Genomic DNA, 14,664 nt, shown 5'->3' with positions numbered 1-14,664 from the left:
TTGAAGGTATGTTTGTTGTGTGTTTTAATGCATTACACTTTCTAACAATGTGTAACAATAAAAAAAAAAAAAAAAAAGTATTATAATGTTTTAAAACTGTGGTTATAGTTATTCATGGGACCATACAATGCATTATAAGGTACATTACAAGGCATAATTAATGCAGTAAAACTACATATATAAAGGCTTTAAGTAAAGAATTACGGAATATGCTTTTTAATTAATTAATTAATAATTAGTACTTAAATTTTGTATATACATTTATTATTATTATTATTATTATTTACATTTTAAGTGAACTAACCCTTTAATTAAATTTAATTGGAGAACAATAGTGTTAATTTAAATAAAAATAAAAAATAGAACGTACTGTAGTTTTTTTTGTTTGTTTTTTATCTAATTATGTTATATTTTTATATTTTTAAAAAAACATTTTTGATCTATTTACTTGTCCTTTGTCTATTTTTATTAATTTTGTTTGTCTTTTTAATCTTTTATCTTTTTTTCCATCTGTGTATTTTTACCTATTTATCTGAAGCAATTTTAATAAAAGCAAAATGAAGATATTATTTATTTGTTTATTTATTTATTGGTTATTTTAGTATGATAAAAAAGTTTTGTGTCCAATGCAAAGTCAGTGTCCTAATTATTTATTTATTTAGTTTGTTAGTTAGTTAGTTATTGTATGTAATTATATATATATATATATATATATATATATATATATATATATATTTGTATATTTATATCAATTTATTCTTTAAGTTTATCTTATTTATCCTTTTGTCTATTTTATTTATTTGTATATCTATATATTATTTATATATCTATATGTATATCTATTATTTATTATCTGTCTGTGTTTTGTCTAAACACACAAGTCATGTAAACACACTTTCCTGAGAATGACTGATGTAGTTTTTCCATGGTATTGTTTTCTCACCAGCTTCACGAGACTCAAGCTGCAGACGAATCAAGAGGGTCGAATCCCAGTGAAAAAGTAAGACAGCATCCGTCTTCACCTCTGTCACATGATAAATGAGAACGTGATCAGACTTTGCTCCTCTGATGTTTCTGCAGTATATGCCGCATGTTCTCGACTGACCGGAAGCGTGTGGAGACGGCGCTGGAGAGCTGCAATCTCCCGTCCGGCCGGGTGAGCATATGTTCAGCTAATCGCTCCAGAATCCCGCTGGCAGACAGGAAGACCGCGTGTTTCCACAGGAAGTCAATTTGTGGGTTTTACCAAATATGTGTGCTGTCGGATCGAGGCACACCACCTGACAAATGACATCTTACGTTTTCTGTCCCAGGATCAAGGGGAATTTACTTGCATTATCGTTTTATGGCAAATCTAAAGACTACACTTAGGACATTTTAAAAGGCCTCAGGATGGAGAAAGTGTGTAACTAATTAGTTATTTTATTTAATTAGTTGTCTATTTTGTTTCAATTATGTGTTTTTTATTTATTTATTTTAGTTTGCTAGTTATTTTGTTATTTATTGTTTTTATGCCTATATTTATTTATACATTGTTTTGATCTATTTATCTGTTTATTTATTTGTCTTATAGTTTTTTATCTATTTAACCGTTTTTATCCATGTATCCATTTATTTATATATTTATTTTTATTATTTTATTTTATTTATTATCTGTAATTATATTATACATTTTATTTTATTTACACATGGTTTTATTTATTTTTCAGTTTTTTATTTTTATCTATTTATTTATTTGTCTATTTTGTCATTTTATTTATATATCTTTATATTTTTATCTGTTTATTTTGTTTATTTTATTTATGTTTTTCTGTTTTATCATTATTGATTTGTTTATACATTGTTTTTACCTATTTAACTGTTTTTTAATCTATTTATTTATTTATTTATTTTTATTTATCTGTTTATTTATATATCTTTTTATTTATACACTTTTTCATTTATTCATTATTTTACCTATTTTTCTGACCCCCTTTTAATTCCTAGCATCAAGGGGAGTCTGTTTGTTTGATTTATCATTTTATGGCAAATTTAAAGGTTGAACGTTGAACATGGGGAGATTCTCAAAATCCATAATGCTAAAAGGCCTCAGGAGATTCGGGAGGGAAAAGTGTGTAACTAATGAGAAATCCTCACTGTGTTATTCTGGCTGGCCTCCGCCTCTGACTCACTCACATTCATGTCCTTTCATCAGTTTTTTCTTCTTTTTTTGCTGCTTTTATATTTTGCGCGGTGAAGCATTAATCAGCCGCGGGCGAGAGCTGCATGTTTTGAATGTTCACTGCAGAGATGAGCGTCTGCCAGCATGTGGACGACATGAGTAAAGTTCGCTCACTGACGTTACTGAGTTTGTTGTAACAAACCAATCGATTCGTTGAATTAGATGCTTCTTAGGATGAAATGAGCTAATTCATTTTGAATTCAGCTTAAATATTTTTGTTCCTATTCATATGAGACCACGTGTTATTTAAAGCAGGTTTAGCCTCTCTGGCTGTTAAAGGCTGTATGTATTTCATGATTTGATGGTCTGATCTTGTTCGTCTCTTCAGAACGACTCCATCCCTTTGGAGGATTTGACGTCTGACGTTTACAAATCGTTCATCAACAACGTCTGCCCACGATCTGAGATCAACCAAATATTTGCTGATCTGTAAGTCTTTATGGAGCAGTTTTCAGCGGATGCTGTAGCTAATGATGCCTTCAATTAAAAAAAAATAATAATAATGTTTGTTTATTGTTTTATGATTTCATGTATTTATTTATTTTTCTAATTTTATATTTTATTTGTTATACTTTTACTTGTTTATTTGTATTTATACATTTAATTATTTATGTATTGCTGTATACATTTATCTGTTTTTTCTGTTTTCATCCATTTATTTATTTGTCTAATTTTTCCATTTTATTTATATTTTATTTATTTGTTTGTTTTTGTATTATTTATACATTGTTTTTATCTGTTTATCTGTTAGTTTTTTTTCTTTTTTATCTATTAATTTGTCTACTTTTTCTATTTATTTATTTGATCCTTTTATCTGTTTTTTCCTGTGTTTATGTATTTATTTACTCATATAGTTTTCTATGTATCTTTTTTATGAATGCTTTTATGTTCATTTTAATGTTTTTTCATCCATTCATCCATTGTTTCATCTGTTTTTTTATTTACTTATATTTATCTTTTTTTTGTATATTTATACATTGCTTTATATATTTATTTATTTTTTCCCCTGTTTTTATGCATTCATTCATTTTGATCTATTTTTCAGTGTAACTATTTATGTATGTATTACTACTGTACATAATGTTGCCTTCAAGTCATGTTGGAATGATATTTATGAGACGAGTGCATTACAGTGTTGTAATTAGTTGGGGGCGTAACAATTAAAAAATTCTGATAAAAGATAATTGATCAACGATCATAACCGAGACGTTCCTTTAGAAAAAAATCCACCTCGCTGAAAGTCATTGTGTAATTTGCAAGCTGGGATGATGCAGTTGTTCATCTGTGTGTTATGATTATCACTGTAAACCATATGCTCTCTTATGGATCTCCTGTTTCTCTCCAGCGGCGCGAAGAGCAGAAACTATCTGACGGTGGATCAGATGACAGAATTCATCAACAACAAGCAGCGGGACCCGCGTCTGAATGAGATCCTGTACCCGCCGCTCAAACCCGACCAAACCCAGCTGCTCATGGAGAAGTTCGAGCCCAACGCAGCGGTGATTCAGAAAGGTCTGTAATTAATCATAATTCATCCGCTCTCACTCACTCTCATTTTCTTCTGTGGAGCGCAATAGAAACTCTTTTCCATACACTGCAAAACCTTATTAATTTATGCCCCCAAAAACCTTATTAGGATTATGTATCAGTATGACTTATAAATTACAGGACTACTGCTACTAATACAATTATCCATTTAATAATAATAATAATAGTAAACAAAATGAAATATATTACTGTTGTTATAATACTTTCACAATAAAAAATCAAGCATTTAATATATATTAATATTAATCATCATCATTATCATTTTTAATCATAATTAATCATAATTGTATTGTATGAAGGGCTGCGAAATATGGCCCAAATCATATTGGGATTATATATCAGTATGTTTATGAAATAATAGCACTACTACTAATAAAAATATGAGTAAAGAAAATTATTAATATAATTATAAGGAAAGATAATTAATAAATAAACAACAACAACAATAATAATAATAATAACTATTTATAGTGTAACTGTAAAATTACAGTTCTAATATTTATGTCTTAATTTCTTAATTTCTAAAGTTTAACTCATCAAGCTTTTATTTTGGCAGAAAACAACTTGACACCCTTAAAGCTTCATTTTCGGCAGCAGCTTTATTAATGCTTCTCATCACAAATCTGTGATATTAATTTTATTTAAATTAATCATTCAGCTCTAGTTCATAGTGACTGAGATAACACCATAACACTGTTTCAAATGACTCATTCACTATATTGCAAGTCCTCTGAAATCATGTGATGTTTTGTGTGGGAAACAGATCCAAATTTACGTAAACATTCACTGAAAATCTTCCCATTCGCTGCAGCTTTTAATTCCAGTCAGAATCCAGCAGCAGCTCTCGGCCGGATGGTGTTTTCTCTGAGAGCAACCGCAGACGCAGGCCGCTTCTCCATCGATCGCTGATAGACAGCTCTGTGTAATTGTTCATTCCTGATAATTACGTGGGAGGGTTTTTCCTTGCGTTCCCATGAGGTGACACATTTATATAAGAGCTGAAGATGTCAGGTCTTTCTAATCGAGCTCCGTCTGTTCCCGCCATCGCGCTAATATGAAATCTAATCCCTCATTAGTTTTTCCACCCAACTTGTTGATTGACAGCCGCATTAAAACACTGATGGATTCCTGCGTTTCCATGTTCAAACGACAAACACCTCGGGATTCAACCAGCAACGATCCTGTTATACATCCCATCTGATTTAAAGGCCTGTTGCCATGGATACGTTCATTTAAGATGCCGTTTGAAAATATTAAACTTTACAGAAGCATCAGTCACATTTGAGAATTTTCCTCATGAAAGTTTAATAATTAGGCCTGAAACATTGTTGCAGCAGCTAAATATAAACATGCATATTTTTGTCAGATATTCTTAGTCATTTTGACTTATTTACATCTTTCTCAGGAGGTTTGCTGTCTGTCAGCGAATCAGCACACAGGGTTATGAATATTAATTAGACTTTCACCATAAATGATTTGCTGAAAAGATGATGTTGGAGCAAATCATGGGAAAACAAAATACTAATAGTTATTTAATGTACGAACAAATATACTAATTCATTCTAAACTGAAAAGTATAGATATAAATATTATATTTAGATTAAAAAGTGGTTATTTTACCCAACATTTTTGTAGTTATATAATGAATATGGGCTTAAAGTGCACACTAAGGAATATGCACATTAAGGAATAACTCTTTAATATGTACCTCCCCCTTTTTCAAGGGACCATAAGTAGACTCAAACGCTGTTTCACGGAGTGATGTGTGCTATTCCTTCGTTATTTCTACATCAAGTAAGCAGGTAAAAGGTCTGGAGTTGATTCTAAGTGTGCCATTTGCATTTGGAAGCTGTTGCTGTGAACCACATCCTGAGGTCAAAGAATCTCTCCATACAAGTGAAACAGACAATAGTCAGGCTTCAAAAACAAAACAAATCCATCAGAGAGGTAGCTGGGACATTAGGAGCGGCCAAATCAACAGTTTGGTTCATTCTGAGAAAAAAAGAAGGCACTGGTGAGCTCAGAAACATAAATAGTCCTGGACGTCCACGGAGGACGACAGCGGTGGATGATCGGAGAATCCTCTCCATGGTAAAGAAAACCCTTTCACAACATCCAGCCAAGAGAAGAACACTCTCCAGGAGGCAGACGTGTCTACAATCAAGAGAAGACTTCACCAGAGCAAATACAGAGGCTTCACCACAAGCTGCAAACAAGACCTGATTAGACTTTGCCAAAAACATCTAAAAAAGCCAGAGCACTTCTGGAAAAGAATTCTTTGGACGGATGAAATTAAGATCAACCTGCACCAGAATGACGGGAAGAAAAAAGCCTGGAGAAGTCTTGGAACAGCTGATGATGCAAAGCACACAACATCATCTGTGAAGCGTGGAGCAGTGTGATGCATGAGCTGCATGGCTTCAGTGGCTCTGGGTTATTCAGTGAAGATGTGACAGAAGACAGAAGCAGCCGGATCAATTCTGAAGTGTATAGAGATATACTCTCTGCCCAGATTCAGTCAAATGGAGTAAAGTTTATTGGGCGGCGCTTAGTACAAACAGACCCAAAACATACAGCAGAAGCAACCCAGGAGTTTTTGAAGGTAAAAAAATGGGATATTCTGCAATGGCCGAATCATTCTCCTGATCTCAACCCGATTGAGCTGCATTTCACTCGCTGAAGACAAAACTGAAGAATGAAAGACCCACAAACAAACAACAACTGAAGTCAGCTGCAGTAAAGGCCTGGAAAAGCATCGCAAAGAAGGAAACCCAGTCTCTGCTGATGTCCATGAGTCATTGCCTGCAAAGGATTCTCAACAAAATATTAACATTAACATTTTAAAAAATGTACATTTTATTTATGATTATATTTATTACAGCCCCTGAAAATGACAGGACTGTGTCTAAAAATGGTTGTAATTCATAAGCATTTTATGTTATATTTTTGTTCAACCCCTTGATTTAAAGCTTAAAGTCTGCTCTTCAATTTCATCTCGATTGTTTCATTTTATTACTATTCTGGTGGCATACAGAGCCGAAATTATGAAAATTGTGTCAGTGTCCAAATATACAGTATATGGACCTAGCTGTAAGTATCTGTTTCAGTTAGGACATCTCCTTTAAGGCAGCTGCCTATGTAGGAGGCGGACAGCGAGGAAGTGCACTTTTTGGACACGGCCTTTGAGTTTTCTTATTCTGCAGAAAGAAAACCAAACCTCCATAAAATTCTGCACCGTTTCATTACCATAGCAACAATAACTCACGAGATGCAGTCCGATGCTGCAGTGGAGCCGCTTTATTTATATCTCTCAGAGCACAAGGCTCCACGGGCGAACTGGAGATCAGGTCACGAGATGATAATGCGTGACGGGTGATTGATTAGGCACATTGAGTCCAGAGGGGCCAGCGATGGCGATAGATGAGGAGGATCATCGGGTTCTTTAGCTGCCGGTTCAATGAGACACCACACTGTCACGCAGATTACAACTCTGTTTTCTCAGTGCCATCTCAGAGACAGGCAGAGGACAGTCCACCGCCCACACCGACACGCCAGACACACGAGATGCTCATATTTGCATAGTATTGATTGTAGATTTGGAGGAACAATTGGGTCATAAAGCGGGAATGGTCTACATTGGCAGGATTACATTTTGTTCGAGGGACATTCACTGTCAGATAGTCAATAAAGACTGGAGACGAGATGCTTATTTTTTGTATTTGGCTGTTAAAAAAGCATGTTTCTTTAACCCTGTAAAACCTGACATAAGAAATAAACTTTTTTTTTTTAATGGAACAGTTTATCAAACGTTTAGACACAATATAAAAGCAAATCTTAAGCAAAAAGGTTTCATATGTGTTTTTTGTTGAGTATCATATTTGATACATCAGGCTTTTCTGGCTCATATAGTCTGATATAGTGAGAATAAGGAGGAAAGTACAGATCAATTTTATTCAGAGACTCAAACTGAGGAGAAATAAACAATTTGCTGCAGATGCTGATATTTATATGCTGAAATTCTGATGCTTGTAATGTAAATAAATTATATCTTTAAAACAGTACAGCAGATACTGATATAAAATTATATAAATATGAGTGGTCACTCTATATCTCCAATAATATGTCTTAGTAAGATGAGATTGAAATGATCCAAACATATAATGCAATCCAATGATGATTGGGAGATGAGTATAATAATAAATAATAGTATAGTATAGTAAATAAACGCTCCTCAAAAGACTGATGATCATATTTGAACATGATTCAATTAACATTATTTTAAATAAATGAATAAAGATGACGATGATGATTCACTCAACTGAAGTCAGTGGTATTTTTGCTAACTAAAACTAAAATCATAAAAATGTCATAAATTGAAATAAGATATGTTCAATGAAATTAACTAAATGAACTAAACCTAAAACTTAATAAAAAAAAACAATATTGACAATAAATAAACTAAAAAATGACAAAAACACAACAAAGTTATTAAAACGTTAGCTATAGTTAAAATTAAAACAGAAACTATAAAAATAAATCTAATTTAAAATATTAAATAAAGCTAAAAACTTAATAAAAACAATATAGAAAATGAATAAAGAATAAATAAATTAACATTAAAATAAAAATAAAACATTAAATCTAACTCAAAATATTAAATAAACTAAAACTTAATAAACACAATATAGACATAATAATAAAAATGACAAAACACAACAAAATTACTAAAACTTTAAAATGAAAATAAAAATATTAAAATCAAAACAAATTCAAAATATTGACAAAAACTAATATTATATGAAATGTACTTAAATGACAGTTAACAGTCCAGTAAATGTTCATCTTGAAATATCACTAACAATATTCTTACTTCTTACTAAAAATCAGTCAATATTTGACAGCAAAAAGACATGTGAACCACCAGCTGAAGGTGGACGTTTGTACAATTAGACTAAAAGACTTTTTACTTGATAATAAAGTCTAAAATATTAATCAGACTTGAACAACACAAAGTTTTGACCATTATAAAATTGCAAATCAAATATGAAACCATAGCTTTGGCTAAAACAATGGCCAAACCAGCACAAAACCCTGTGAAATCTTGAAACTAGACCTGTCTGAGCATCTAACTGGCCTGAAAAGCACCTTAAGATGCAGGACCGTGACAGTAGATGGGGTCTTGTTCTTTCGTTCTCCATTTAACTCGACAGGACAATTGCTGAATTTCAGCAGTGTGTGGTAATTGTAGTCTTTAAAAGCCATTTGCCTCCCCGTTCGCGACAGCAAGGTGGTTGGTGTTATTTCGGGGCGTGCAAATCAAAGGCTGCTTGCTCTGGAGCGACAGAGACGCCGGCGATTCCCACCGCGCCGCCCCGTCCCATCAGAAAAAGGGCCACGGTTAATTACCTCCGGAGATCTGCAAAGAACAGCTTTAATTAATGTAAAGTGCTGGTGAGAATGAGTCGCAGGGGACGCTCATCCCGAGTGTCTTCCCTTCAGCCGCCAGTGCTGATCTCCAGCTTGAGTTTAATTTGAAGTCTGTTTGCAGTCGCAGTGCTAATTTACTCCGCGAGACGAGCTGTTACTCGAGGTGCAAAAGAGAGAAAGACAGTGATAATATTCTGAGGGAGAAATCAACTCTGTTGCATGCATAGCGAAATGAATGCTTTCATTTAGCAAGGACAAATTAAATTGATCAAAAGTGTTGTTGTTACAAAATATTTCTATTTCAAATAAATGCTGTTCTTTTGAACTTTCTATTCATCAAAGAATTCTGAAAAGGAAAATGCATGATAGTTTACACAAAAATATGAACTGTTTTCAACGTTGATAATAACCAGAAATATTTCTTGAGCAGTAAATCAGCATATTAGAATGATTTCTGAAGGATCATGTGACACTGAAGTAATGATGCTGAAAATTCAGCTTTGATCACAGAAATAAATTACAGTTTAACAGATATTCACACAGAAAACAGTTATTTTAAATTGTATTAATATTTCACAATTTTGCTGTTTTTACTGTATTTTTAATCAAATAAATGCAGCTTTAGTGAGCAGAAGACTCTTCTTTCAAAAGCATAAAAAAAATCTTGCCGGGGTTGTGAATGCAATTTTGCAGTTTAAACGTCCTGAAATGATGCCTATGGTCTTGTCTCCTGAAATGTGATGCATGAAGTTTCTTTTTAATTTTTTATCTGATTTGTGTAACAGGGCAGATCTCAGTGGAGGGCTTCGCCAGGTATCTGATCAGTGAGGAGAACAGCGTCATTCCTCCAGAAAAACTGGACCAGAGTGAAGACATGACTTTCCCTCTCTCTCAGTACTTCATCAACTCCTCCCACAACACCTACCTCACAGGTACCGCAACACACACACACACACACACACACACACACACACACACACACACAAACAAACACACGCACACACACACACACACTCCTGCCTGGAACTCAAATACACAATTTATTAGATAATTCATTATAATAATGCATTTGATTTTGTATAGCACCTGCTTAAAGTGTTTCACTGATCAGAGAGTAAAAACTTTTATAAAGAAGAAAACAACTATTTACAGTATAGATAGACAGATACAGTAGGTGGCCAACCAAAGTGTGCTTTTTACCGACGTAGCCACCGTCGCCGCCGCGTCTGCAAAAAATCTGGGATTTGAACCTGTGTTGCTGAAATCATGGCTACCATCCACCATCTCACATAAAATTATTAATAGAACACAATTCTTAAGTTGTACTGTGTTGTCTAATTCAATTTTTTTTTTTTTACATTTTTACATTTTATGGATACCCCCAATCTCACTGTATTATTATTATTATTATTTAAAATATGGTTTAATTATTATTTAAACACGTTTTAAATACAAAGGAATGAATCATAGAAAGTGACCAATTTCTTAATTCATGCCCATAATTTTCGGCATGTCATGGGCTCTGTATACTGGAATAAATGTGTTAAAAAAAGGCCAGATAACGAATAAGTATTGCTAGCCTATAACACTCAACAATAAGCCACCTTTTCAATCGTTTTATTTTTTATGCACACCTCCTTAAACGTAATCTAAACATTCTGAGTTAATATCCTACTTTTTGTAGTATTTCTAGGCCTTTTTCATGTTGCAGTTTTAGCCCATTAATCTTGATTTCTCACAGATTATTTTGTTCAAGTTTATTTATTTATTTTTTGGTGTGAATTGCGACTTCAGGATTTTTCGTTCAAAAACTTTCATTAGCATGTAGATTAAAATGAAAGCTCCTTAATAATAATATTACAACATAAGGAAATTGTGTAAATTGATTGGTTTTCGTAATTACTGTTTAATAACCATAAAATGCAAAGAGCCTTTTTTTAAATGTTTGATGCGTAGGCTGTAGCCTCACTGTAAATTTGAGGATGTGATAATGTTATATTATAATGTTATTGTTTTTTTGTATTTCGTAATTAGTCAGTTTGCAATCTGTCCCTTTGCGCCACCTGGCAGTAGTTTCGTGAACGACTTTAACACGCGACTGACGTGCAGTTAACGCCGTGGCCCTGCGGCGGCGGTACACGTGGCGGTAAAAGGCATTTTGGTTGTCCACCTACAGTAGATAGATTTTTTTTTTTTTTTTTTGGTAAAATAGCCCTTAGATTTCCCTAAAATATCTTTTTAAGTTTCTTAATATGCATAACGTTGCAAAATCTCAAAGTAGACTGAAGACCTAAAGCTCAAATAATCTGCTAAACAAAGTTTGAATGGCGCCTTTATTTTAATCAGTTTGCATAAAACTGCTAAAAAGAAGAAGAATATGGTGTGAGAGGAATCTGTGTGTCCTTACAATCTCTATAATAATAATTTCACATCTGAAAGTGTTTTATATGCATTAGTGCATTTACATTTGTGTTCTTATCAAAGTCTACTTACGATAAAGTGCATTACATCACGTAAGAACCAATTATCAGGACAGGGAGCTGAGAACATGCTAGCCGTAAAAACAAAGAGGAAATGAATAATGAATGTAATTATGGTCAATGTACTGCTAATATACCAATCTAACACACAGTGCAAAGCTGCTAAAGTACATACTTAACCGCTACATGCAACAATTGGTGTTCTTAAAGGAACAGCACACCCAAAAATGAATCTTCTGTCTTCATTATTTTCCGCTTTATGACATTCAAGCCAATATGATGTTGCTGTTTTAATTTTTTATATATATATATATATATATAATATGCATAAGAAGAATTCTGTCAAGCTCGAAAAAAGGACAAAAAAACATGAATGTATCGTAATGCAGTCCATATTATCAAAGATTGTTTCTGCCATGGAATAAAAATAGAAAAGGTGATTGTGACTTTTTATCTCACAATTCTGACTTTTTTCTTGGCTGACTTTTCTCGCAGTTTTTACATTTCTTTTTCTCAGAATTCTGAGTTTAAATCTCGCAAATTTTACTTTTTTCTCTAAATTCCTAGTTTAAATCTCACAATTTTTATTAATTATGACTTTTTTCCCTATTTTTTATACCATGCATTTCAGACTTTTTCCTCAGATCTGCGAGTTTATAAAATCTGAATCGTGAGATAAAAAGTCACAAATACATTCAAGTTTGCATCTCATAATTCATAATTTTTTCACAATTGTTTTCACTGAATTCTTAGTTTACATCAAGAAATTGGAATTCTGACTTTACATCTTGCAACGTTTTTGTTTTGTTGTTGTTTATATCGCACAATTCAGACTTTTCTTCTCAGAATTACATATCATTTAAATTGTGCAATTCTGAGTTTATAAAATTGTGAGATAAAAAGTCAAAAAGTTTTTATTTAGTTTGATCCCATGGTGGAAACAAGCTTTCAACTCAAGTAGCCTAAAGTATTTGCGTGAGTGCATATTAGTTTGTGCATGCAGTCAGCGTGTGTGTGTGTGTCTGCGCGTGTGTGTGCGCATGTGTGTGTGTGTGTGTGTCTGTGCGTGTGTGTGTGTCTGCACGTGTGTGTGTGTGTGTGTGTGTTTCAGCGGGGCAGCTTGCGGGGAACTCCTCAGTTGAGATGTACCGGCAGACGCTGCTGTCTGGCTGTCGATGTGTGGAGCTGGACTGCTGGAAGGGCCGGACGGCGGAGGAGGAACCTGTCATCACACACGGCTTCACCATGACCTCAGAAATCTCCTTCAAGGTGACCCACCACACACTCACCAGAGCTAGGTTACCATTGAGTTCTCACGCAGCCTTTCATCAGTGCACACTGTTAAGTAGTGCTTAACTTTGAGCTATTTTCTGCTTTTGGAGACGTTTCTATAAAAAAAATAGGTGCACTGAGTCATTTCTCACTGACTCATACACAGTCCCATACAAAAACTGTCTGCTGTTTACAGCCCTGTGAGTGCTCATTTCATTTTATTAAAGCCAATTCATTTTTAATAATTATTTGATTTGATTATATTATGATTTCAGATTTCAGATTTTTGTACACTTATTATCATTTTTAGATTTTATTCTTTATTTTATTCTATGTTTTTTTTTTTTTCAGATTCTAAAAAGAGTTTAGTATGTTCTATTTCTTACCAGATTTAAATCTAAACCACCAAAGGTATTATTTTTATTTTATTTTATTGTATTTTTTTTTTATCTTAACTTTTTCATTTTTATTTTTGTTTTATTTTATATTACTTTTCATTTTATTATTCTTATGTATTTATTTAATTTTATTTAAATGTATTAAATTAAATTACATTTTATTTTAAATCTATTCTGCAGAATTATATTTTTAATTTTTAATAAATATTTTATTTTAATTTTCATTATGCTTTCATCTTTCTATTTTATTTTATTTTATTATTTTCAGATTCCACAAAGAGATCAGTACATTTTATTTATTGCTATATTTAAATCTATTCTGCAGAATTCTACCAAATTTTATATTATTTTATTTTATTTTATTTTTTTGTTTTGTTTAATTTATATAATAAAACAAAGCCCAATTAAAGTACATTGTATTCAGTAACAAGTTAAATAGAAAATACAGTAATAAAAATCAGCTATGCCTATGCATTTAGTATTATAACTGCATTAAAAAAAGAGAAATAAACAATATAAATGGAGCTATTACACTTTGACATATCAAAATATCTCCCATTAGATAAATTACTCAGACAAAATAAATTCATTTCAATCTGTTCTTGTTTTCCAGGAAGTGATCGAAGCCATAGCAGAGTGCGCTTTTAAGACGTCTCCGTTCCCCGTCATCCTGTCCTTTGAGAATCATGTGGACTCGTAAGTGTAGACGCTGCTGGTTTTCTTCCTGTAGCTCCTCGGGGCCGACTGCAACTATGGCAACAAGGAGTGGAGCGATTAGAAGCGTCTCTGAGATGCATAATTTGTTTTCAGTCATCACTGTTCTCTTATGAGATGTCACACGCGCTGGTGGCTGAGCGCTCGCTTCGGTTTCTGCATCAAATCAGAGATGACACGATGTGCGAGCAGTCGGGGAATTTCACTTCAGACACATCACAGTTTCACAGAATGACATGCATGTGAATGTTGCCAGGTGGTCATTTTGAAATGTTATTTTAATTATTATTTGATTTGATTTTATTAATTATTTTTTATTTGAATTTTTATTAATTATTTTATTGTATATTCTATTTTATTTTATTTCATTATGCTTTCACCTTCCAGTTAGGGTTTAGGATATTTTATTTATTACCATATTACATATTTTTCCATATTTAGAAGATAAATCAATTTCATTTCATTTTTATTCTGTATTTTATTCTTTATTTTATTGTTTTATTTTTTTTCATTTTGCTTTCAGCTTCATATTCGAGTTTAGTAGATTTTGTTTATTGCCATATTTAAATTAAGATTTAATTTATTTAAATTAAGCCCTTTATTT

General features: G+C 32.7%; 1 protein-coding gene across 3 annotated transcripts in view; it reads left to right on the top strand.

The window, feature by feature from the left end:
• The window catches only part of LOC131522774 (1-phosphatidylinositol 4,5-bisphosphate phosphodiesterase beta-1), a 79,344-nt gene that overhangs the window by 34,850 nt on the left and 29,830 nt on the right, over positions 1 to 14,664 (top strand). For all 3 annotated transcript variants that reach the window (XR_009266634.1, XR_009266635.1, XM_058748485.1), the window contains exons 6-12: positions 947 to 1,000; positions 1,081 to 1,156; positions 2,550 to 2,650; positions 3,567 to 3,733; positions 9,982 to 10,128; positions 12,788 to 12,945; positions 13,960 to 14,042. Coding sequence is in view for 1 of the 3 variants with exons in the window: in XM_058748485.1 (XP_058604468.1) it covers positions 947 to 1,000; positions 1,081 to 1,156; positions 2,550 to 2,650; positions 3,567 to 3,733; positions 9,982 to 10,128; positions 12,788 to 12,945; positions 13,960 to 14,042 (786 nt within the window). In the remaining 2 variants the exon portion in view is untranslated. The remainder of the gene's footprint in view (positions 1 to 946; positions 1,001 to 1,080; positions 1,157 to 2,549; positions 2,651 to 3,566; positions 3,734 to 9,981; positions 10,129 to 12,787; positions 12,946 to 13,959; positions 14,043 to 14,664) is intronic.

This window comes from Onychostoma macrolepis, chromosome 17 (genome assembly GCF_012432095.1).
Source record: "Onychostoma macrolepis isolate SWU-2019 chromosome 17, ASM1243209v1, whole genome shotgun sequence".
Lineage (NCBI taxonomy): Eukaryota > Metazoa > Chordata > Actinopteri > Cypriniformes > Cyprinidae > Onychostoma > Onychostoma macrolepis.
The sequence above is the reverse complement of the archived record's forward strand: the minus strand, read 5'-3'. Positions and strand labels throughout refer to the sequence as shown.